General features: G+C 40.2%; 1 protein-coding gene across 8 annotated transcripts in view; it reads left to right on the forward strand.

Moving 5' to 3' along the window:
• Positions 1-23600, forward strand: part of Nyap2 (neuronal tyrosine-phosphorylated phosphoinositide-3-kinase adaptor 2) — a 278358-nt gene that overhangs the window by 175034 nt on the left and 79724 nt on the right. For all 8 annotated transcript variants that reach the window (XM_063266525.1, XM_063266527.1, XM_063266530.1 and 5 more), the window contains one exon: positions 5584-5793. In XM_063266525.1, coding sequence (XP_063122595.1) covers positions 5584-5793 — 210 coding nt within the window. The remainder of the gene's footprint in view (positions 1-5583; positions 5794-23600) is intronic.

Below are 23600 nucleotides of genomic sequence, written 5' to 3' on the forward strand. Positions count from 1 at the left end.
AATCATCTGCTTCTACAACTAAATAATTTCTTCAAGAACAAACACGGTCCAAAGTAGTAGATTTTTTTTGGGGGGGGGAAGGGAAGTAAACCTAATTGTTAAATTGATTTTACTGCACCCATGAGAAAGAGAACGATTGATTGCTAAGCCAGCTTCAGAGGTCGGGGTGCTGAGCTAAATAGTGCTATGGCATTCCGGTTCTCTGTGAGGTAGTTAGCACCTGTCTTTTTGTGAGCTTGGATGACTTGCACAGAGACGTCCTGCTTCAGAAGGTTAGAGTTGGGCTAGGGTTCGAGCTCATCTGATGGAGGTCTTGAATATTGTTCATGAAGCACTGGGTACTTCTCTGGTATCTCATATACCTTGATATGGTGCACACCTGTAATCTCAGCACTTGAGAAGTAAAGGTGGGGAAACCCAGTTCAAGGTCCATGCCTACACCGCAGGTTGGTCAGCAGCCATTAGACCCCATCTTTAAGAAAAATAAATCTCGGGTTGGGGATTTAGCTCAGTGGTAGAGCACTTGCCTAGCAAGCATAAGGCCCTGGGTTCAGTCCCCAGCTCCGAAAAAATGAAAAAAAAAAAAGAAAAAAGAAAATAAATTTCATTAGGCTTTGGTGCATATTACACTCTGCCTCAGTGTGCCTCTTCTTGTACACTGACTACCTTCTTAAAAACAAACTTGGACTTTTGATTTACTTAAAACCACCAGATATGCAGGTGTCTAAGCTGTTATTCTCTTTCTGTATATATATTTGAAGAAAAGGCATCCCTGGGATGTCAAAACTGACCCCAAATGACAGGTTCACACAAGAGTGAAGGAATGATGAGAAACAAAAATTTGCCCCTGATCCCCACTGCCCTTTGATTGTGGAGACAGGTGAGTTTTTGCTCTGTTCCCCTAGAGATACAGAAACTGAGATGACAGAGGGTCACAGGAGGACCTCCTTGTTGTCTAGACTCATAGGTAAACCGTCTCTGTCTGACAGCAATCAACTTCACACAGCACTGTTTTGAAAGACACAATAACATACAATTAGAGTTCAGGTTGGGGTCACAGAGAGAATGAGAGTTCATTTGTGTTGGAACAAAGACATGACCAAGGGGAGACAAGTTAGCTCACTATGGATTCACCAGGGTGCTTATCTAAAACAAACAACCCAAACTAGACAGAAAGAAGCTAAGGAGCAGGTTCGGATATGCTTCAGATAAAACCATACTGCTGGGATTGGCACGTGTCCTTAAATCAGTAGTAAGGATGGGTGCGGTCTTCAGAACTTCTTTGTGAATGCTATGAATGGATTAATTGTTGTGGGTATGGATTAATTATCCTGCAGATTAATAATCATGAGAGGGTATTTCTTATAAGAGTACGTTTGCTTCTCGCTATCTCTCTTTCTATATTTGTCCTTCCCTCTCTTTCATCATCCCCTCCCTCTCTTTCTCCCTCCCCCTCCCTCCTTTCTTGCTTATTCTCTTTTCATTCTACCTTCAAGGGATGATAACACACCAAAGTCTCTCAGTAGATGCGAGCCTTCCAGTCTTGGACTTTCAGGCTGTAGAAATTAAGAAATAAATACCTATATTTATCAATTATCCAGTTAGCATTAGCACAATTGTTTCTTGGATGAATAGGGTGCAGAACACAGACTCTATAGAGTTTCCACACAGTGTAGAAGAAGAAGCTTATGGAGAGTTTATGTTACTAGATTCAATCCTTGTTTCAATTGGCTTGAAAAAAAATTAAAATATTTCGATATGAGTAACTGTCCTCATATCAAATAGAAAACTGAATAGATTTCTCTGACTTGGTTTTTGAAAGTAGTTCAATATGTACATGGGAAACAGATTTATTACAAAATAAAAGCTCAAAAATGCAGCTATGATTTTCTTACTAATAAATTGTCTTTGCCTTCTAATCAAGAGGCATACACGAAGGTACACACATTCAATCCTGAACATCACAGAGTCTTCGATCATTTTGTTCGAGTTTCTCTAAATACACCTGCCAACATTCACTGAAACGAACCCTTGGCACTTACAGAGAAAGACACAAAGAAAAACAATGTTCCTCTTTGTTTCCGACGCTGCATTGGGCTTTTAAATAGTTGAGGCATGAGGACTAAATGACACTCTACTGAGATCTGCAGTGGAGTGATTTGAATAAGAACAAAGAGACTGACTTTGTCAGAGATGCCTTCACACAAATCTTCTTTCATATTTAAAATGTCTGAAACAACAGTATTGGATGCAGCTTGAAATTTTCGCTCTTCATTCATTCACTTATATTTGGGCAAGTTCCAACTCCAGGGGCTCCTGTATATGTGACAAGTTATTAGAGAGAAGGTGGCAGTAGAAGGGGAGAAAAAGAATGACAAGAAGGAAAGACAGAGGGAAGGGAGTCTCATTTCATATGCAGATTACAGCACAGGTTGGATTTTTCTGTAGAAGAAAGGTTCAGGTGAAAGGGAGGGGCCCTTGGCTTTGAGGCCATGATATTCAAAAGTCAGAGTTACGTTTTGTTTGAGAGTGTTAATAAACAGCTAGAGAATTGCTTATGTTGATCTCTTCTGGTAGTAATTTAGTTCCATTTGTCTCCGAGCACTGAATAGCAAGTGTTGGTTAAATGGCCTTGTTCTAATGATTATGATTAAATACCTTATCATTAAAATATTTTGACTTCTTACGTTTGAGTGCAGTGTAACTGTAATCTAACTTCATAACAGGTGTCTTTAGAAACATGGCCTCTTACTGATATTGCTGGTAGACTGGCCTTCCCTTCTGGTTTGTTCCTATCATACAATGCAATTCTTGTAATTATAGAGCTGTGTAGCTTCTTGGAGCTGGAATGGGTTAGAGCAGTGTGAAAATAAAAGAAGACCAGACAGATGAGAACAAAGAGGCTGTTTATTCAGGGCTTTCATTTGGCAGACATGCACATCAGGCAGAAGAATGGGAGAACAGAGCAGCAGAAAAAAAATGTGAAATTAAATCTGGCCCACAGGTGCTCCCCTATCATCTAACTTGCGTGTAAACAATTGCACCCCTACTTAGCAGCATCCCTTTGTGCAAATAGCAGAGTGTTGACCCATCATTTCAGCCAATCACGGGCTGCAACTACCACAGCATGTCCAAATCAGGCCCTATAGCTGAGTGTGCTATTTCTGTCCACCACTTCCTTTTTCTGCCCTTAATTACCGCTTGCTCACACTGCCAAGTGGAGCCCTGTGAGGCCCTAAGAACCCGGACCATTGCTGCTCAATACACAGAAGCATGTACTTCCCCGAAACAGCAAGATAATGAGGAACCAAACATGACATTTGTGATCAACCCCCAGGAAAGCTGATGAATATTTGAAGCTAAAATTGAAAGACGTGAAGACAAAAACACATTTTAAAATTACTGTTTATCAAAAATCTTTATATGGGTTAAATTTCTAGTTTGAGGAATTTTATTCATCATCATCATCATCATCATCATCAACAACAGCAACAACAACAGCAGCAAACAATCAGAGTTTTTAAAAATACTACCAAGTTCATGCCACATTACTACATTCATTGTCATTTGGTTTTCTGGTTCTATTAGAAATATTGCATTGCCTATAAATAGTAGAAGGATATTTGAAGAGCCGACAAACCTGTTTTGTAAATTTAGTAATTATCAAACAGGGTGCTTACTGCCAGGGGCACCAGTTCTAAGAACACAAAACCAAATCAAACAAAACAAAAACAAAACAGCAGCAGCAGCAGCAGCAACAACAACAACAACAACAACTATTACTACTACAATAACAACAGAGAGCCAAGCATGTGACTTTCAAAAATTTGGGGTTTAGGGGCAAAGTATACAGGTGGAAAGATAGTATAGTATGTTGATATACAGATGACCAGAAGGCATGGCCATTGCTTCAGAAGCAATTGAGATTAACTCACTGTGGGTTCATTTGCTCAGCTAGAGCAAAGGCAGCATTAGACTATACATGGACTGACCCTGGACTCTGACCTCATAGGTAGCAATGAATAGCCTAGTAAGAGCACCAGTGGAAGGGGAAGCCCTGGGTCCTCCAAGACTGAACCCCCAGTGAACAGGATTGTTGGGGGGAGGGTGGTAATGGGGGGAGGATGGGGAGGGGAACACCCATATACAAGAGGAAGGGGAGGGGTTGGGGAGATGTTGGCCTGAAAACCGGGAAGGGGAATAACAATCCAAATGTAAATAAGAAATACTCAAGTCGATAAAGATGGGAAAAAAAATAAAGTTAGCCAGAGCAGTGAGGTTGACATTATAGAAGGCAGCAGGAATGGAGGAGTGTGACAGAGGCTATGGCCGTTTTGACATTGTTGCTTGGGTGCAATGATTATCAGGGTGTCATGTTAGAAAGGAGAGACGAATATGTAAGAGACTGTTAAAGGAACTCAGTTATTGCTTTGTGATCAGGAGACTCCTCAAAGTATTTCTGTCATGAGTACATTATGATCACATTTGCATTATAAATGGATGGTGTGTCTTGTACCTTGGTGTGTCACAGACAAAATCAAGGAAGTCGATTGTGACAAATTAAGAGACATAATCACAGCTTAAATTAGGGCTGTGGAGGTAGGCTTGATATCAAGTAGAGATGGGTGAGCAAAAGACTCAGAAACAGTCAGTAGATTCTTTTGACTGACAGATTTAGATTTAATATTTAGCTGTTAAAGACCAGAACAGGTAATTTCCTAGCATGGATGAATGGATGGACAAGGAGAGCCATTATTTGAGTGATACATATCTATACACTACCTGGAATGTTAGATTTGTATATCGATAAGGCAGCCATTGGATAATGAATGTAACGCCAAGAGGAAAAAGCTTGTCTTTTGATGAAGAGTTTAGAAAATCATTAAGAATTAAGTGAATTCGTTGTTCTTGAGACTAGAAGGATAAAGACCACACGAATAATCTGTAGTGAATGAAAAGTGTCTTAGCTATTGGCTTAGGGAAGACCAGTGAATAAAGAATATGTTGAAAAAAATTATATATGACACAGAGAGGGGAGTTGATGTAGAACAATGCAAGAAAAGGAAGGAATGAATCTGTGAATGAAAAACGGAATACATAATACCAGTGGTAGATGATTTGTTGGTCACTAAGCATTGTGGAAAGTATTTGAACTAGTAATAATGCACTATACTTTCTTAAGAAAAGCTGTACTATAGAATGGTTGAGTTGACTTAGTGCCACAGTAGAATGAAGGCAATGTGAGTGAATATCAAGTAGGAAGGAATGCTACACGCTCTTTAAGAGAATTCCTTAAAGATGAAACCAAGCGGGGACTTAATAAAGAATGGCCAAGAGTAACTGAGGGATTCTGTATCAAATGAGAAAACTGTTTTCTTACTGGTGACATTAAAGTATCCACAGCTTGGAGATTAAGAAAATCCGTCATGGCACATTTTCCTGTCATATACACCAGATTCTCCAATACAAATATGTTTTCAACAATATCTTGCAAGTACTTTAGAAGGATATTCAGTCATTTCTAAAAATTATTTGAGGCAGTATCCCATTCTTCAATCACAAGTAAGTTTTGTTAATACACAGAATCCACAGAGGAGCTGAAAGTTCGAAGCCACAGCACGGAGCCGTTACCAAAGTTGGACAGCAAAGAGAGAGGTCATCACGGAGCATCTTCCTCGAGAGAGCCCGTGAAAGCTCAAGAATGGGATGGAACCCCAGGTCCACCTGTGGTCACCAGCAGAATGGGCAGATGCTCTGTGAGCCCCACCCTGTTGGCAGGAAACCATGGTTCAGGTAAGCACGACCCTGTCCTTCCATGTGGCTTTATAAGTCGAGAAGCTGCTCATATGCAGATGTCACTTAGGGAACCATTACCTCAGATCAGTCTACCTACACTCAGACTAAACACACACATTAAAGAATAGACCCGTGCAGAATACCGTACCAGAGATGGCAAGGAAAAGGAGGCTTCTTGAGGCTCTAGCATGCAGCAGTCTACACTTAGGAAAAATTGCACCAAATGTCTTCAAATATGACTATTGGCCTTAACTCAAGCCACTTCAATTTATGAAAATTTCATGATTTAGCCCTTTTTCTTTAAAAAGAAATAGACAACTGGTATAATGCAAACAGTAGGAGAACCAAGGATATACATATATCACTAATGATCTGAAGGCACTAGAGGAGAAGCTGTTTTTACTCACACAATCACTGGGCATGTGACATGTATGAAGGTCCCAAATCCAGAACAAAGGAAAAAGCACTAATGCACTTTTCAATTTCACATCCTGAGATTAAAACACTCGGTGCAATCCTGCATGGCTAACAGATAAGTATTATTAAACATAAAAATGTTTAAAGCAGCATATGCTTGCTTTGATCTGATTCATCTACATGTTGGACTCACAGAGAGCTGTCAATTAAAATAAACAGTGAGTAATCAAGAAACTTTGGATTTCTATTTTCCAAAGAGTGCTAGGGCTATGAAGAAAAGACCAATCCTTTCATGTTTTTTTTCCAACTTGGATACTTCTCTAGGAAAGCAATTTCATGAATTTAACCCATCTACTCTCTGTCACAGGTAAGTTAAAATATAGGAGGTTGGATGATCTTTGTACTTGGAGAGGCATGTTTCTGAGAAAAGACCCAGCCATAGCTTCTCGGATTTAGAACACCATGTGAAGCTTGATGGTGAAGCCATCCCATGTACACTGTGAAGGGCTCACCTTATAGCACAAGTTAAAAACTGACAGAAGAAAAGTTCTACACATTTAGCAGAAATTTTAAATGGTATATATATTAAAGGAAAATGGCCATAGGTATATGGGACGGTTAGTCTTACTTGTCAGTGTGACACATTCCCAGAATAACCTGGGAAGGCTGTCACTGAGGTAATGTTTACCCCAGATTAGCTTGTAGTTATGCTTGTGGGGAACTGTCCTGATTATATTAGTTGGTATGGGAAGACTCAGCCCACTGTGGGTAGCACCATTCCTAGGCTTGGACCTTGAGTAGTGTATGAGTAGATCAAGTGAACTGAGTAGTCAGCCTGCATACATTCATTTTCTTTTAACTTTGATTGTCAATAGCTGCTTCAAGTTCCTACTAACCTGGTATTATGAGATAAAATAAACCTTTTCCTTTCAAACTTGCTTTTATTAAAGTGTCCACTATAACAACTAGAAGTGAAATGAGAACTACCAGTGTATGCTGTCCAAAACAACACATTTAGGACTACACTGCACAGTATTTCAAAAACAAAATATATAAATAAGAATAGCAAACACTTATCAACTAAAACTAATAACTAATCTGGAGCTTATCTGTCAGTAGTTTATCAACATTTAAATTGTATAATTTCTACCTAAGGTATGTGAATGATATGTTTAGAACTGAAACATATTTTATAAAAACCAAAAATGTTATCTGAGAACCTGTGATACATTAGCCAGCATCTTTGGGTCAGGGATCAAAATGGTCAATCACATATTCTTACACTGGTTATTAAAACTCTACTGATATACAAGTAGATCATCATAATGTAATGTAACTAACTCATTTTACTCATTCTTTTCCAAAGAAACAGAACCAATAGGTATGTCTGTCTAGAAAGAGATGTATTATGAGGGATATCTTCACATCATCATGGAAGCTTGGAAGATCCAGATCAGCTACTTGTAAGCAAATGGTCCAGGAAAACCTATGGCACAATGCCCTTCAAATGATCTCAGTGGTACAAGGCACAGTCTTAGTGTAGAGGTTTAAAATTTACACTGTTAATGTTCAAGTGTGGGAGAAGACAAATGATCCCAGCTCACAGAGAGAGACAAGATCTCTTCTTCTCCTTTTAGACCTTCACTGAACAGCATGGTGGCACTTATCCACATTGGTGAGGATGATTTTCTGTTGATTCAAATAGTCGTCCCTTGCAGAAACTCTCCCTTTCAGACACACATAGAAATAATGCTTTACCAATGATGTGAATATCCCTTAGCTCAGACAAGTTGATATAAAATTTAAGATGTGAAATAGAAATCAGTTCTTTCTTCCTGGGAGACTTTGACTTTGGAAGGATTAATCAGGTAGGTGTTTTGATTGATAAGAGAGTGGTTTCTAGAGACGTGAGGGGAAAGAAAATGACATACTTTCCGGTGAAACCCGAAAATCAACAGGGTGCAAAAAATGTGTTTAGTGTAAAGAACTGTGGACAATTTAGTGGGAATCTACTAATGTAGATGGGCTTCTAAAGGACCCCACATAATAATTGGATGCACTTCTACCATAAAGCACAAGTCAAGAGTCTATACCATGTGCTGGACACTACTAGTGCCTTTGGCACTGAGTCTGGAAGCATGTGGCTATATGTTTTCTCCAGCTGTTCCTGGATGCTATTACGTCCTCAGAGCTGTCTATCCTGTTCACTATTCTGCCCTGCTTTCCTTAAAGATGTTTTTCACAGCCCCAGGCTGAAAAGTGAGGTTTGGGGCAGCACATCCTAGTAGTCTTCTCATTTTCATCCAATTGTTCAGAGCTGGGAAAGAACTGGGAGACCAACTGCTGACTGAAACTGAAAGGGCCATCTCTAAGGGAGCAAGACCTTTCCTTCCGTCAGTAAAGGAGAAATCTTATACCTAGTAGAGATAATGAACTTGCATAACCATAGGTAGTCAATTACCATCCCATGGTTAGATTTTAAAATAAATAATTTGTCTTATGTTTTGGAGTCATCCAATGATGACTGTAAGTTTAAATGACAGGAGCATTTCCTGAGACAGAGAGTATATGTGAGAGATAGAGTGAGAAATTGTTGAGAAAGTTGGAGCATAAATTTTGACAGGTAATTAGGAAACACTCCTTAATATCTCAGAAGTACAGAGTTTAAGGAAATTGTGTTCCAAGTTTCTATGTTCTTCTACCTCAGGATCCTGAAGCATTTGTTTTTGGTTTGTGTCATTCTAAAGCTAAAGACTCCAAAGACCTTGTATTACATGAAGGCAATTGCTGTGTGTGTAATCATTTGGTGGGAGTTTGGAAATTCATTAAAAAGGAGAACAACAGACTGCCATTCTGTTAGTTTATGCTTTTCTGTGGGAGCCTGGGAAAGACAGGACCGAAAGATACTGCATAGTAGGTGGCACGGTCTGATGGGGGCAAGACTCTGGATCTATGGAAGCTACTCAGAAATTCGAAGTATTTCAGATTGTATATCTTCCATTCACCATATTGCCTATATATCTACATAAATAGAGATAAGTAAAATATGCTGATTTCAAGACTATAGTTTTTGAATAGTGGAGAAAACAATAAAAATGGGTTGACAATTATATGTAAATTTCAGAGAACAATATTGGTACATTGGTTTCCTTTGCTGGGATAAAGTACTCTGGTGAAAGAAACTTAGGAGGGGACACATTTTGGCTAACAGTTGAGTAGTAGTAGGAGAAGCCACTGTCTAGAAGGCTGGAGGCAGCTGATCACATGTGTCCACAGTGAAGAAACAGAGCGTGAAGGATACTGTACTCACTTTCTCCCTTCTATAGAGCCCTGTATCCTATCCTCGGCACTGGTACTACCCAAGGCAAATGGATCTTCCCACCTCATTTAACCCAATGAAGACAAATTACCTACAGTTATGCTCAGAAGTTTCTCTCCAAGGTAAATTCAGATCAAATTAAGTTGAAAATTGGGAATATCCACCACACCTGTATAATGTGCATTCCTGGTGGACATTGGCTTTCATTACCTCTAAGAACACAAATGTCCATACATGTACAACATATATACATTTCCATACATATGTCCAGTGACCCTTACTTCTAGTTCCCTTCCATGTTTAGTGAAACTGACTACATTTCTCTTTCCTCTTTCATCTATGACTTCTCTCTCCATACTGCTCTAATTACTCTCTCTTTGTTCCTATATTTTCTTCACAGAGCAACATTTCCTGCCTTCTAACATCTTCTCCTTCTTGAGTCCCAAACATCATCTAAAGCTCTGTTCTCTCATGTGATCTTGTTTGGTCCTGAGTCTCGGTGCCTTCTGCACACTCAGTCATCCTCCTGCCTTGGAATGAAAAGACCAGCACTCTAATGCCTTACACCGATCTCCAGGTCCCCTCGAGCCCTGCCTTCCCAATGTGTAGCAGGATTCCTACTTCTATTTCCTGGAAAAATCTTGAACATTTTCAGCCCATTGCTTTTTCCCTTTCTGTAGATGCATAGCCCTGTTAGAATTTTGGTTTTACTTTGCAATATGTCCTGTTTGCCTTATTCATATCTCTGAAATATCCTTATTGGGTCCAGAAATTTTCTACATAACTGTTGGTTTATCTGCTATTTAAATGTTTCCAATGATTCCAAACGTAATGTCACAAAAAATAACTGTTACTCATATTCAAGTACTCTATTGTCCCTTTTCTTGTTTTTTGGGAGGGGTGAGACAATAATGGAAAAGAAGACAAAGTATTTCTTATGCTTTAAGCTTTATTTTTCCGCAGAGAAAGACTTTTAAATGGGCCTAATATGTCCTTTAAAAAGCTTACAGTTCTATCAGTGAAGACAAGCAGAAAAACCAAATGCCATTGACCTTTGATGTTTCAAGCAAGCTAGCCACCACCTCAAGCTTATCCTCCCACAAAATGGCCTAGCTTTGTAATAAGAAAGTATTGGCAAGAAGAGAACATCCTGGACTTACTAATAGGAAAGAGAAGAAATTGAGCCAATTGTAACTGCTTCTCCTTCTGCACACTTCATTATTTTCTCTTTTAATTTGCTAAGTCATTGGCCCACTAATGCTTTACTGGAAGAGTTAGAAGAGTAACCCAGAACCCTCTTTGCTCACAGTTATTATTAATACCATACCTCACACAGGGAGGAAGAACGCTGTTCAGTACTCACTTCTCTCGAACAATTCAGTTTCCTTCCTCTGGTGATCTGAAATGCCAATAACAGGTGTGAATGTGTGTGTACACACACACACATATTACACACACACACACACACACACACACACACACACACACACACACACACACACACACACACACACCCCTACCTAGCAGCATAGGTGCTTGCACATACACACATTCACATAAACTTTTGTTTTACCCAAAGTAGTTTAGCTCCTTGGAATGGCTGTTCTTAACAGCCCTACTGAGGAATGGAGGAATTGCTGAAGTAAAGAAAACATGTCAGGAGATCCCAATTCTAATTAACATTGCCACTGGTTGCTCAGTAGTTTATTAAACTACTGTTGTTTAGTAAGTCAGAAAATCCCGAGAGGGTGATTTCTGAAAGCAGTGGAGAACTGGGACCCCTGTACTCATGAAAGTAATGGGGGGATGTGGGCGGAGGTATGCGAATAAATATAGTATTAACACACTCTGAGACCCTATCAGTTACTATCAGTTTTCCTAGCTTGTGTCTAATGCAGTTTCTGGGAAGCACACACATTCACACTGATGTACAACAGACTTTATGCTATGGTCTCAGCTCTCCAGGACCTTATTCTGTTTCTTTATGACACAGAATTGATGATAATACATTACTTTGACTTAATAAACTATATTATTTTTATGATTACCTACTACTTACATCTAAAAGTCCTTCTAAGAACATGAAAAGATGTGCAGACTTCAAAAACGAAGATGGGGTGAATAGGACACAGAGAGATCTCAGATCTTCCCAGGAGCCATTGTTTTCACCAACTGAATAAAGGAAAGTTTTGCACATAGGATATATATGAACTGAAACCGGCCATGCTTCTGGCTTCGTGCTGTCAGCCTGGCCTGACTGAAGCATTTTTAGAAGTGAAAACAGAAAGCTTTGAGTTGGAAGCAAAATGTTTCTCTGTCCCTCTCTCTGTCTCTGCCTCTGTCACTCTGTCTCTGTCTTTGTTGCTCTGTCTCTGTTTCTGTCTCTCTGTCTCTGCTTCTGCCTCTATGTCTTTGTCAGCCTCTCTGTGTCTATCTGTCTCTGTCTGACTGTCTCTGTCTCCCTGTCTGACTTTGTTTTTCTCTCTGTCTATCTGTCTCTCTGTGTCTGTCTGACTGTCTCTGTCTCCCTGTCTGACTTTGTTTTTCTCTCTGTCTATCTGTCTCTCTGTGTCTGTCTGTCTGTCTGTCTGTCTCTCTCTCTCTCTCTCTCTCTCTCTCTCTCACACACACACACACACACACACACACACACACACACACACAGATACTAGCATATAATTTATGCCTAGACAAGAATGAACAAACCCATAAATGAGAGAAACAGTGTTCTTAAAAAACACCCCAGCTTCTCTGTCCTCATCTTTCAGAGTTTATGCTCACAGGAAGTTAATGAGGATGAGTTATGGATGAGGTGGATCAGTGATGCGGTGATCATGGGCAGAATGGGCTTGTTATGGACTTGGGATGGGGTGAACCAGTGATGGGGTATGTCAGTGAAGGAGTGTGTCAGTGATGGGGCATGTCACTGATGGGGTGGGTCTGTGATGGGATGGTAGCTAAGATACCCACAGGAGAGACAGGCATATCAGCAACAGCAGCTGGCATGGTTTCTTCCACTAAAGCAGATATGATTTTGCTCACACCTGAAGTATGTCAACAAACATATGTATTACTCTCACAGAGAAAATTTTTTATCATCTTTTTGAAGTACGATGCCTTTTAGTCCATTTGTATTTCCACATTGCTTAGAGGCACAGAAATAGAAATATACTTCTCAGTGAGGAGAAAATGTCATTGTGAGCTGATGGACCCCAGGAATCAGTGATAGGCATGAGAGAAATCATAAATCATGTCAAGAAGACAGAAGCTACCCAGCCTCTGCCAATGAGCATTCAGATTTCCAGATTCGGTTGTGAATGTGGGACAACTCTCAATTTTTTTCCTCCATCTTTATTAAATTGGTTATTTCTTATTTACATTTCAATTGTTATTCCTGTTCCCAGTTTCCAGGCCAACATCCCCCTAACCCCTTCTCCTCCCCTTCGATATGGGTGTTCCCTCCCCATCCTCCCCCCATTGTCTCCCTCCAGCTCAGTTGTCAGAAGTATTGAGTCAAATGACTCCCTTCTGACAGCTGCGTCTGACCCGGGGGTTGGCAGTATCTGGTTTCCAGTTGATAATCTCAAGCATGACTGCTAGACGGAGTCATGGGTTCCAATTTTACAGCACAAAAGGTTCCAAAGAAAACAGAAGTGCCAACAAACCCTTCAGACTCTCCATCTGAGTTCCCCAGAAACCACAGTGATTTAGGAAATTTATAGAAGGCAAAATAGGAATGAGAGGGATGTAGCCCTACAACATTGGCTCTCAACTTGAGAGTCATGACCCTTTAGGGTCAAAGGACTCTTTCGTAGGGGTCACCTAATACCATCATAAAACACAGATATTTGCAATTCATAACAGTGGCAAAATTCCAATTATGAAGTGGCAATAAAATGATTTTATGGTTGGGGGTTACCATAACATGAAGAACTTTATTAAATGATCACACCGTTAAGAAAGTTGAGAACCACTGCCCTAGATAGTCAGGCAGGGAGAGAACATGTAAGAGAAGCTCAGGTCTGGATTTTCACGAATAGTGAACACCAACAGTCTAGTCTTTCTTGGAACCTTACCTAAGTGCCAAGAGCTCCAAATGGACAGGGAGAACAGGTGGGGAAACATTGGCCTCCAGATTTCATTGAGGTTGCACTTTATAAACTATTGTTCTACCACACTCCAGAATATGGAATTCTGTGCTTCAAGTGACTCTTTGTGCTGGATAACGGACTCTGCTGTAGTCAGCAGAGTGAACTAGAAATTAAAGGGGCAATATTATATATTCTCCTCTGCTGGAAAGGTATGCTGAGTTTAGAACTCATTGCCAGGATGATGTATGTTCTACCGTCACATAAAATTCTGCCCTTGGTATCTATCCAAAAGGAGTCCCGATTTCACAGAAATAAAAACTGGTCAGTGATCTAATGCCATTTTAAGGAAAGAGAATGTGCAGATTTTTATGCAAATGTTTGGGTTGGCATAGGGAAAATATGATTACAGGTATAAGGGTAAAGGATACCTAACCACACAGAGGCATTCTGCCCTTCTTAGAGAAGACTATGAAGAAACAAATATAGCTTTCCTTTTCCTCATATCTAGTGCCCATCACATGGTCTGGGTGGTCACATCCAGAATACAGAGACCTTTTGAGAAATTGTTCATATGGTTCGGTCCGTTTCACTGCAAGCGTGTAAAAGGGCATGTATGTGATGTCCTATGTTTGCTCTGCATTTGAAGGTGTGTGGTAGTCTAAATGAAAGGCCTTTGTAGGCTCCCATATTTGAAGACTTGTTCCCCAGTTTGTTAGAACTGTTTCCAAAGGATTTGTAGATGTGACCTTTTTAGAAAAGGGATGTCACTAGGGGTGGGTTTTGATGTTGCAAAAGACTTGCACCAATCTCTGTGTATCTCCCTATCCCTGTTTCTGTTGATGATGTGAACTTGCATGTGTCGTTCCTGCCCCTGTAGCAATGTCTTTGTTCCCATTAAGGACTCCAACCCTCAGGAACTTTAAGCATAATTAAAAATTTTCTTTTAAAATTTAAAAAAAAAAAAGGAAAGAGAATGTGCTATTTTTCATAAGCCACAGTTGTAGGGTGAATTGTATACTAATTTAAAATACATGTGCTTACTACATAGTTGATCACAGTTGGGCAGCCAACTAGTAAGGATTTAACTCCTGATTCTCTTTTACATTGGTGATGGCACCGGACAGACTCCATCTTCCTAAGACTTGTTTAAAAAAGTTAGATGATAATAATTTCTAATGCAAGAGATTTTCAGTATTAAAGACAATGGCTGTAAAGATGTCTCAGATGTTTAAAGCTAGTCTCACAACCAATAAATAAGAAAAAAAAAGATTTAAGGGGAAAGATTGAGGCAAATTCAGCTGCTAGAGCACAGTGGATTTTAGATGAATAAATAAATTGATGTGGATTCTTGAACATCACAGAGGCCTTCCTAACAAAGCAGACAGAATCATTTCCTATAAGAAGTTGAGATGGGTCTTCACTGACCAGAATTTAGATTTCAAAAAAAGAAATGAGACAAAAGAAAGGTAAAAGGCTTCAAGAGAGGAGCAGTCAGGCAGGAGCAATGTACTGTTGTCCTCTGGGAGATGGAAAAACTCCAGTGCCAGCGCTCTGCTCACCAAATCCACGGCTCATAAGGTGTGTGCAGCTGTCATTCTCATCCCCATCACCTTTGTGGATATCAGGAAATCTTACAGATGGTGAAGAGTTTCCCAAAGCAGGGAGGGGGCTCTAGGTCAATGGTGTCACGGTAATCCGTAATAGAAACTGAGATTGCAGAATGGAGTCACAATGAATCCAAGAGGATGGGCTCTTAATGTGGGATTTGCATCCATTGATTTATAAAGAAGACACTTTCTTCTTGAAATTCATGAGATATTTGCCACCCCTGGTGATGTGGAAAGACCAGCAAACTCTTCTAATGAACCCAAAGATGTTCCTGATTCTCCTGCTTTTATACAGGAAGAATCCCATGTGCAAACAAGTAAACAAGTGGCAGGCAGGCCCATACCTGAGAACCAAGGGAGTGAGGGCTGTGACAGCACTTTTGACAATAATTTCTACCAAACTATAATGAACATGCTTAACTTTCTATTTTCCTTGAAGAAAACCATGCAGGGCAACACTATTAATAAAATAATATGTTGATGGTAATGACTTGAAGGAATTATAGCACTCTGCTTTCATCCAAGTCTAAGATAAAAGAAATCTCATTGTGTCATTAAGGACTTTAAAAATGCATGGAAATGTCTGGCATGAAGCCTACGTGAGGTTGCTGATAGACTGATGCTATTTGAGTCCCTTTCAACTTTACTTGAAAGCTCTCTGAATTCTCTTCCTAAGATTAAGACAGAATGTTTTCTTTGAAAAGAACAGCTACATAGAATCCAAGAGATTTTCTTAGCTACATAGGTACACACTGGTTACAATGCTCCAAGCCAGGTTTTGTGTGCGTGTGCGTGTGCGTGTGCGTGTGTGTGTGTGTGTGTTTCAGAAAATAAGACCAGACCATGTGCACAGTTGTTTTTCCACCAACTGAGTATGCATCCCATAGATGCATGATCATAGGCAAGCCTCAGAGTTTGTACACTGTACACTGGGCTGTCAATTTACCACAGGAGGTAGAAGCACTTGTATATCAGGCAAAAGATGGCAGGAGAGAATGGACTCCCAAAATTGCCTCTGACTTCTCTATCTGTGGCACAGCGCATGCACTCCTACAACCATGAATATCACATACACACACACACACACACACACACACACACACACACACACACACATATGGGGGGAGGGGGGCTATACCCGCACAAAAATGACTTTTTTTAAAGTTAAGAAAAATAAGCTTAATTTATCAGACTCTTTCTGTTCTGCAATGTAAAATAAGCAGGATGGTAAACTATGCTGACAGGGAAATATGCATAAGAAAATAGTAGTGTACACACATACACACATCCTCTCTGATGAATATTCTACCTGACATTTACTCAGTCGTCCACTCTCTGTTGGACTGTAATTTTTAATGGGAAAACTATAGTTGGTCTTTACTCTGTGTCATGTGGGGTTTAGATGATGACGGATAGCTTGCTAAAGGGAAGGCAAATCTTTGGGCATCTGGAATCTTCGTCACTAAATTTGGAGCTGTCTTGGTGCAATGCTAGGGCTACAGGAGTTGTCACCTAGCCCTGCATTCAAGTCTTCGGAATTTGCCTCCATAAGAACTCAGGTCCTTTTCCCTTCCCTTGAATCTGTGTTGAGCTTGTGTCTGATATGACCAAGGTAATGGGATGGAAGCTACTGGCATGAGTTCAGGGCCTTATTTTCAGGAAGCATTTCCAACTGTGCCCCTGGCATATGAGCATCTCTGTGAAACTGGTACAGAAAGAAGCCATGGTTCCCAGGCCAATCCAAATGCATAAGAAAATAAGTCAGTGTATATGCATACACACACACACACACACACACACACACACACACACAAACACCACACACTAACATACACACACACAAACACACATACAGAAACACCACACACACATACACCACACACAAACACCACACACTAAACATACACACACACTAACACACACACAAAAACACCACATACACACACATGCTCAAACAACACATACACACACACATACACACGCTCAAACACAACACATACACACACACAAACACAACATGCACACAAACCGCCCCCCCTCATACACACACATACGTGGCTGCATGAACAACAGAGTCAAATAAAAGGAGAAACCTGCCCAGCCACCTCACTGACCTACAAACAAAATGGAGACATTAGTCCCAGGGTTTGAGGATGTGAACATAAATAACTGACAGACATCATGTTTTTTTGTTTTTTTTTTTTATTCACTGTTTTTCTTTCTAATGAGGCACTCTCATTTTGCTGTATAACAATATGGGAAACTAACAGCAAAGTGGAACATACTAACACATTTATACATAAAACGAAGTTCTACTCCCCCGACATTTTCCTCGTCATCTTGCTTTTCAACACAAGGTGTTTGACCGAACTGCGACTCCATTACATTCCCTACATCTCCTTTTATTCTGCAACAAGAACAGCAAGCAGCTCTCATCGATCTCTCTGCTCGCTACAAAGTGGACTTGGATGTGGGTTGCAGACTGGCTTCCTGCTGACTCCACTTGAGCCAGGCACAGCTGTGGCTATGTGTTTACAACCCTCCAGGCCGCCATTCCGTGCAGTGGGCTCATGTACCGGAAGACAGCCTCCATCAGAAGCTTTGCTACCCAACTCACGAGTTTGCTTGCTTCCTCCGGGAACATTTGTTTGCTCCTGCCGCTTGGCTCTTCCCACTCTTGCCTCACTCTGGGGTTTAGCTCTCCCATTTTGAATTCTAGTAGTAAACACATGGCCAAATTCTCATGCGGAGTCTTCGGAGAGTCATGCAAGCTATGTCCCTAGTGGTTCTATGACTTCTCTCCTGACTTCTCTCCAGAAAACTGCAGTTTCTGTCACGAAAATTTGCATTAACCAGAGAACCTGATATTGTTCAGAAAGCATTGGGAAATAAACAGAAAAAGAAAAAAAATGTGAGTGTGTTAACATTTTAAGTGGTCAGAGTGTTTCCTAATAGAGTTTGAATGGAAATAAACAGGATATAAAATGCAAAAGGCTAATTACAAAATAATATAAGATAATTACTCTCATATCCCAAGACAAAAGCCAAACCACAGAACTTGCAAAGGAGGTTAACAAATGAATATTGGTGTCCTTATCTGAACTCTCATCTGTAGCCTGAGAAGGCAGTTAAAGGTAGAATCAGAAGCCAGTATTAGACAAGATTTTAGATAGACTTTCTGTGTATGGTTGTGTGCGATTTGGGCAGTGTTTTAGGTGATTTGTATATATGAAATTTGGGTGATGGTATATGTGGGATTTATTTGAGACTGAGAGTGATTTCTGTCTGTGGTTGTGCTCATATAAGTTTGATTTGTTAAGGTCTGTACATGTGTGATTATTCATGTGTAATTCTGTCCAATTCAGTATATTTGATTTGTATATGATCATGTGTGGGTGTATGTGATTTCTATATGTGGTCATGTGCATATGATTGTCTTGTGATCAAGTATATGTATGGCTACATGAATGTGATTGTATAGGTGTGTGAATGTGCTAATGTGGCTTTATTGTGATTGGATGTTACAATATGTGTGTGTGTGTGTGTGTCTGTGTGTGTGTGTGTATGATTCTGTGTGTAAGTGCAAGGGATTATTTATGCCTGTGCATGTACATGTGACTGTGTACATGTGTGACGCTGTGTGTAAATAGGGCATGTTGTGATTGTGTATGTGCATGACTATATGTATATGACCATGTGTGAAATTGTGCATGAATTCCAGTATTTTGGAAGTAGGGATAGCAAGAGCCCGTTAGTGGAAAATCAAATGACAAAGAGAGGGCTTCCTGGAAAGGTTGATATCATTTCTAGTTGTCTGAGTTATACAATAAGAATGAGAGCAGAAGAGATCTACTGGCCAGCCTAGAACCACCGAACCTAAGTTACAGGTAGCTATTCCTGTGACTGTGGAGCTTTTCCCAGCATGCCTCAGTTCCTGAATAATGACTTGGGGGCTATTATTAATTAATGACTAAGTTTTAAACTGGCCTTGTTCTCTAACTAGCTCATAACTCAGTCATTCCATTTATATTAGTCTATGTCTGCCACATGACTGCTCACCTTTCCTCGATTTCATTTGCCTGACCTCCTCTGAGCCCAGGTGGGGAATCTCTGTGACTATTTCCCAGAGGCCTCTTTCTCTGTAGGCTGCACCACCTTCTAATTCTGCCTCAGCTTATTGCCATCACACTTTTATTGCCTGGTGATGCTTCCACATAAAACGTAAGAGATTATCCCTCCATATTGTTGCGGTAATATTCAAAATACCCTCAAACCCTCACTACTTGGCATCTCAGGGGCAGCCAGTTCTAGGGCACCATGCCAGCTCTTCCTCCCAGCTATTCTCTGTCCCTGGAGGTCTTTCCACCCCTGTGGCTTGCTGCATGCTGGGGACTCTGCTGGCAGTGCCTCTGCTCTGTTTACATTCCCAGCAACCTCTACCTAAAGGCTATAGGATCAACTCCCAGTAACCCGTTAAAATCAAAACTCCATATGCTTGTAATTTAGCAATCAGATTTATCTAAATAATTTATCTCAGTAAATTTACACACCACAAAACGTCCACACAATAAACTCAGAGCCAATTGATAAAGATATAAACCGCCCACCTAATAAGATAAATTGTCATATAAAAATCCATCCCTTAAAACATATAACTACCCGTGGCCATGTAAGGCCACACAGATCTGAGTCATCCTTCTCAGCCTCTATCTTTGTTCCTCTTTTATTTTTCTCTTCTCTCCTGCCTTACAAAAACTTTGTCCCCGCCTTACTTTTTACTGTCTAATCACAGGCCTCGCCTTAACTTGTGCCAGCCCTCACCTGCATATAGACATTAACCTACACTTCACCCTTTCTGTCTAATTTAAAAAAAGAAAATTCTCCCAGATGTAAGCTGAGCACGACTGTTATCATTTTGTAATTTATAAAGTATAAAATATACCTAACACCCAGTCTAGTAAGTTGATGTCTATAACATATTCCTGGCTACGAACCAGGGGCCAAAGGTGTGTATAATATGTTAGTATGCGTCATTGTAATGTTAGTAAGTGAACAAGCTTCTATTTACCTCAGATGTCAGAAGAAAGAAAGGAACCCATCCACTAATTAATTAATTGAGACCACTATAGAATCATGAGACAGAGGTTACTGACTGGAGTATTTATGATCTCAGAATAGCTGCATCACAGAAAAATTACACCTAAATATAGGGGGCTGACCTTCCTAATGCTATATAGCTAGAGTCTCCTCTTCATTCACTATGTACCCACTATAAATGTCAGACCTTGTGAGACAATGTGAAGCCAAGGTAAGATGACACACAGACACAAGGGGGTAAAGGGTGTGAGGGAAGGAGTGTCTAGAATCTCAAGTAAGGCTCTGGTGGCTTTCTCCAACCCTCTTTCTATTCACTCTACATAGTTTCAGCTACTCTGATTCGGCCTGTTGACAGCATAGTGTGACTAGAGGAGAGCACTTCGCAAGTGTGCGTCCACAGAACAAATCTGGGCTTTGGGGAGCTACATAGGTCTTATCTCTGTTGGTTCGGCAAAGGCAGTCTTGACTCAGGTACTCTTAAGAATGCCTAGCAAACAAAGACACAGAGCATTAGCTGTGAGCTCTTTGGGTGACAGACAGCCAATCCTGGTGAAAAGCATCCAAAGAAGAAAGATTTTCAAGTTCAAATATGCCCTGAAGCCACAGAGGCGAGAAGACAGCTAACACTGTGCAGTCAATAAACTCTCTCCAGTATTCATTTCTCTCTTCATGGGCACAGAGAGTGCATTCCAGCACTAGGCCAGAGGCAGGAGCAAGAGAGAGGACATTATTCATGCTGGTAACATGCTCTAAGAGCCAGGGAGAAGTGTTTTCCTCAAATGATGACCACATTCTTCTGGACATTTAAGTTACAATTTCATTATGATTACTTTCTAACTTGTATAAACTGAATGGCTTTCTTATAGGTTATTTTTTCTATGTGGGATGTGTGTATGTGTGCGCATGCATGTGCCACATGTTTGGAAGCACATGCAGAGGCTGAAGAGCTTAAGATCTCCTGGAGCTACAGGTGTTACCAGCTGCCGGGTCAAGGTTGTGGATACCAAACTCAGTTCCTCTGGAAGAGAGAGTGTTAAAGACTCTTAACTATTGAATCTTTTCTGCAGCCCCAAACTGAATGAGTTTTTGGTATCAAAGTGAAAAACCAAAATACTAAGCTTCAGCCACCCTATGACATATGCAGTGCAAAGAATTAGACAAATGAAATTCAATTTGTGCACAGAAAAGAATGATATAATTTTCTGTGCTGCCTTGTTCTAAGTCAACCTGACACCGGCTAGCGCCATTTTGGAAACGGGAACCGCAATTGAGAAAATTCCCCCACAAGACTGGCCTGTGGAAAAGCCTGTGGTACATTTTCTTACTTGATAATTGATGTTTCAGGGTTAATCTATTGTGGGTGGTGCCAGCTCTTGGCAGGTAGTTAGGGAGTTTGTAAGAAAGCAAGACAGACAATAAGTAGCACTCCTCCATGGCCTCTGCCTTAGTTTCTGCATCCAGGTTCCTATCCTTTTGTTTCTATCCTGGCTTCCCTCAGGGATGGGCTATGCTATAGAACCATGAGAAGAAATAAATCCCTTTTTCCCAAGTTGCTTTTGGTCAAAGTACTTTATCACAACAATAGAAATTAAGACACTTTCTGATTACATATAAGTTTTATATGTTTAAACAATAGTTACACTACTTTAAAGAAAATACAATTCAAGATAATTAGAAAAAGTATTTGAAAGTCTTACAAATGATATTACAGAACCAAATCAGATTACCTCTGTAGACTTTTTGTAACCTGTTTGAAATAATGATGTGTGTGCTCACATGTATGTTAATTTGCTACATTTGATATGTCATATCTACTTCACAAGAATCTACACATTCATGGGCTGTAGTTATTAAATGTTTTGTTAAAAATAATACCAAGGCTCAAACAAAAGTGTGTAATTTTCAGGATTCTTTGGTTAAGTATTATTTTCAAAACAAGGCATAGACTTCAGGTTTTTGAATTTCAGTGGGGCGCCTGTCCAGTGATTTATTCAGTGCAACATTTTGTGTGGAAAGCTTGGGGAAGGGTTATAAATGGCAGAAATAGTCTAGCCACGCTACTTCCTTTGGAGCATGTTGTCTGGCATGGTGATGACCCCAGGACTTTGCCCTCAGGCTAATTAGGAAGAACTACATTCAAGCAAGAGGACCAACCTGGAAGGGCTTTGGTTTAAGATTGGATGTCCCACATTGTACAGGGGCTAAAAGGAGGTCAGAGAGGCAGCCCAGAACCTGTATTTGTGATTTGAGTCTTACCTTAAAATGTTAGGAAGCCATTTATAGATTTTAAACCCAGGGCTTATGTAATCAACAGGAGCCTATAATTTATCATCCTCCTAGACGAAGAACAACAGAATTATGGAGATAAATCTGCTGTCCCAAATGGCATGCCTTATAAAAACCAAAGGAGAAATGTTTTTCTTTGTTCTTTGGTCCCTGCAATTTCTGTTTCTGTCACTGAGTAGAAGGTCTTGTGGTTGATTGCATTGTGTAACCATATTATCTTCATTCTTGAAAGTCTGAACAACAGGATCATGCTTGTGTCTTGGCTGTCTACAGAAACACAAAACAAGAAAGTGATATGTGCTTAGAGGAGTATTGACTCTTTCCACACATCTGTAAGAACTTCACACATCTGTAAAAACCTCAGGTCCTGGGGTGACGAGAAGGTGGGCTATGGCATCTAGGAATTTATTCTTGCTTTCCCAGGGGTTGACAGTAAAAGCAGCATTCGATAAAATGGGACACCCGTCCTTGTTTTCCAATGGTTTTATATAGTTTCCCTTAAGCTATTGTATTCATACTCCAATTTTGGTGGAAAGTAAAGTGTTAATTACAGCTACAGACGAGCAGTCTGAAGTCAAAGAATTGGGTGGTGTTGAACTCTATGACAGTACCTGCCTATGAAGCCACTTGGAGTTTTAATCTAGAGTCTTACCTCATCAGTTTTATAATGTCAGCCAGCTACGCCCCATACCCTCCCTCTCTCTTTTCCTCCCTCCTCTTCTTATCTTCCTTCCTATATCCTTCCCTCTGCCTTCCTTCCTCCTCTGATAGTAAACATTAACAAATGAAGAAAATTCCCTTTTATAAATGTGAACTATAAAGTGATTCAGCACTCATATTATTTTGTATGCATGTTTTGCATAAACGTGACTTCCAATTTAAAACACACACACACACACACATACACACAGAGGGAGGGGGAAGGGGAGAGAGAGAGAGAGAGAGAACGAACATGATGTTGTACAACATAGAGATACTTTGACCACT

Source organism: Rattus norvegicus, chromosome 9 (genome assembly GCF_036323735.1).
Source record: "Rattus norvegicus strain BN/NHsdMcwi chromosome 9, GRCr8, whole genome shotgun sequence".
Taxonomy (NCBI): Eukaryota; Metazoa; Chordata; class Mammalia; order Rodentia; family Muridae; genus Rattus; species Rattus norvegicus.